Below are 2610 nucleotides of genomic sequence, written 5' to 3' on the forward strand. Positions count from 1 at the left end.
TGTGTGAAGGACGCACCCCAAATGGTAATGATTTACCCTCTGCACAGGAGAACATCACTGAAATGGCTCGGTGTTTAACCCTGTGTGGAGCTGCTTCGTGAGCAAGCGCATGTTTCTCCCCGACAGTCTCACCTCAGCTCGGACAGAAACTCTCTCCTCCCACCATGAGGGTGCTGCCCCTTTAACTGTGAATACTGGATGGCAGAGTGAAGGGAGGGCTGAGAAGATGCCAGAAGTTGACTGTTAAATACAAGAGATCGGGGTGGGGAGGGGGTGAGGGGGGAGAGACGATGCTGAATTTAATTGGGTTTATTTTAAAGGGACCTTTTACTTCAAGTATTAAAGGGGAGGCACCTTCCTCTCCAACGTTTTAAAGGGGCCTTCCACTCCAACATCTTAAAGATGAGAGGACTTCCAATCCAATGTCTTGAAGGGGAGACGTTGCCATGCGCTCCAATGTCTGAAAGGGGCTGACCTGGCCATTCAAACTTCTCAAAGAGGCCAGTCACCTTAAAGAGACCACCTGCTCCCAACTCCTTAAAGGGGCCAGCCACTATTCACCACTGACTACATCTTGATCCACTTCCTCTCGGCCCACTCAAACCCCCTCCCCTCCCCGCCAGCAGTCACCGGTCCAGGGTGATGGAGACACGGCTGAAGTCCAGCGCGGCCCCTTCGTTCTTCAGGTCAGAGAAGACCTGGGTGAAGTAGTGGGGGTCAGCGTTGATGCGCAGCATCTTGGCGCTCATGGCATGGATGATGCAGAGGCAGCGGTCCCAGAAGGCCTCCTTGACGCTCTCCACCAGGAAGGGCTTGAGGGGGTAGGAAATCTCGTTGCCCATGTAGGAGTAGGAGAGATACAGGCAGGTCAGGAGGGAGGCCTGAAGCTCGTGCTCGCTCGCTACACGGTCCCCGTCGATGACATCCCGGCACAGCAGGTAGACAAAGACCACATTGACCGGTGTGATGAACGCTTGGTCCTGCCAGCCCTGAAGCAACAGGGAACGGTCAACGCCTCGCAGCCACAGAATGACGTCCGTTGGCAACAGGTGCTTGAGGCGGTAGCAGCGACGACAAAGGAACTCCCCCAAACACTTGAGCAGCTCGCTGGTCGAGGCTTGGACTATGACCCTCCGGGGAGACCCTATGCCTGGGCTGTGTGATGGGGGCTTCTTGGCTTGGACCTGTTTGGCACTGGTAGGGATGTTGGCCGGTTGGAGCTCAAAGCTGGACAAGTTGGCACAGGACATGGACCTCTTGATGTTCTCTCCATTGAGCTGCCCCACCGTTGCCTGATTTTTCTTTGATCCCTTCCTCCGAGCGGAGGCAGCCATCAGCCGTTTCCACGTCAGGGCCGATATGAACATGGAGTGGCGCTTGAAACCTTTTTCTTTCTCTTTCTCCTTCTCTTTCTCCGGCTGTCCTTGAGTCTTGCCACTAGACACGCCATGGCGGTGGCTGAAGGACCCCGAGTTGTCCTCAAAAATGCCTGTTTTCCTGGAGCCGGGGGACAGGGAGAGGACGGTACCCATTGCGCCCCAGGTCAGGTCACCTCCCACTAGGAAATCGGAGAACTATAGAGCCCCCTGCAGGCAGACAGAGAGGGGAAGGAACATATATTTTTAGGACACTGCTGTGCACAATTGGCTGTTGTGTTTCATCCATACACTACACAGTCAACCCTTAGGCAAGTTTCCTTACTCCACACACCTGTATACTTAGCAGTAAATAGGAATCTGGTTGTTAGTCGATTGGCGGTTCGCTTTCTGGGGGTAATAATCCCTCCCCCCCCAAATTAATAATAATAATTTGGTCACTCAATCCCCGACTGTTTATGGGACACTGCTGTGTGCAATTGGCTGTCACTTTTCATCCACAAAATATACAGTCAATTCACTTTACAGTATATTCTGTGAAGTGCTTTGAGACGTCTCGAAGACATGATAAGGTGCTATAACAAATGCAAAATCATCATAGAAGCAGATTCTATAGTAATAATAATCCTTGCATTTGATATAGCGCTTCTAGACATCTCAAAGCACATTACAGAATATACTGTAAAGTGTAGTGACTGTGTGTTTTGTGGGTGAAACGCAGCAGCCAATTGTGCACAGCAGTGCCTCACAAACAGTCATGGATTGAAGTGCCCAATTTTTTTTACTTGAGGGATTATCATCAGGTGTGTTGTGTAAGGAAACTTGTCCAAGTTTCGCCCTGCCAGGAATCAAACCCAGGTCTCTCGTTTGCATCCAAGTAGCATTCAAAAAGGAATTAGAGAGGTACTTGAACAAGAAACACTAGCAAGGCTATGGGGTAAGAGTGGGGGAATGGGACTAGTTGGTAACTCTTTCAAAGAGCTGACACAGGCACGGTGGGCTGAATGGCCTCCTTCTGTGCTGTAAGATTCTATAATTTTTTTAATTTGTTTTGGTAATCGGGGGTCTGAACTATGCAGAAACCCATCACCAGGATTACGAGTCTCCAAATCAAACTAAGATTTCTATACATCCCACCTACACATGGAAATCCCAGAGATAGATTGTTGGAATGGAATGCGCTCTCTCTCTCTCTGGAGGGACACATCCCGCTTACCTAATTCCGGAGAGTATT

The 2610-nt window shown here is 50.3% G+C and overlaps 1 protein-coding gene across 1 annotated transcript; it reads right to left on the minus strand.

The window, feature by feature from the left end:
* Window positions 1–309: 309 nt before the first annotated feature.
* Window positions 310–1584, minus strand: LOC103191112 (cyclin-dependent kinase 5 activator 1-like). Its single transcript, XM_007912065.2, has one exon. The coding sequence runs from the start codon at window positions 1530–1532 to the stop codon at window positions 627–629; it is 906 nt and encodes a 301-aa protein (XP_007910256.1). The 5' UTR covers window positions 1533–1584; the 3' UTR covers window positions 310–626.
* Between the last annotated feature and the right edge of the window lie 1026 nt (window positions 1585–2610).

This window comes from Callorhinchus milii, unplaced genomic scaffold (assembly GCF_018977255.1).
Source record: "Callorhinchus milii isolate IMCB2004 unplaced genomic scaffold, IMCB_Cmil_1.0 Scaffold2, whole genome shotgun sequence".
Lineage (NCBI taxonomy): Eukaryota > Metazoa > Chordata > Chondrichthyes > Chimaeriformes > Callorhinchidae > Callorhinchus > Callorhinchus milii.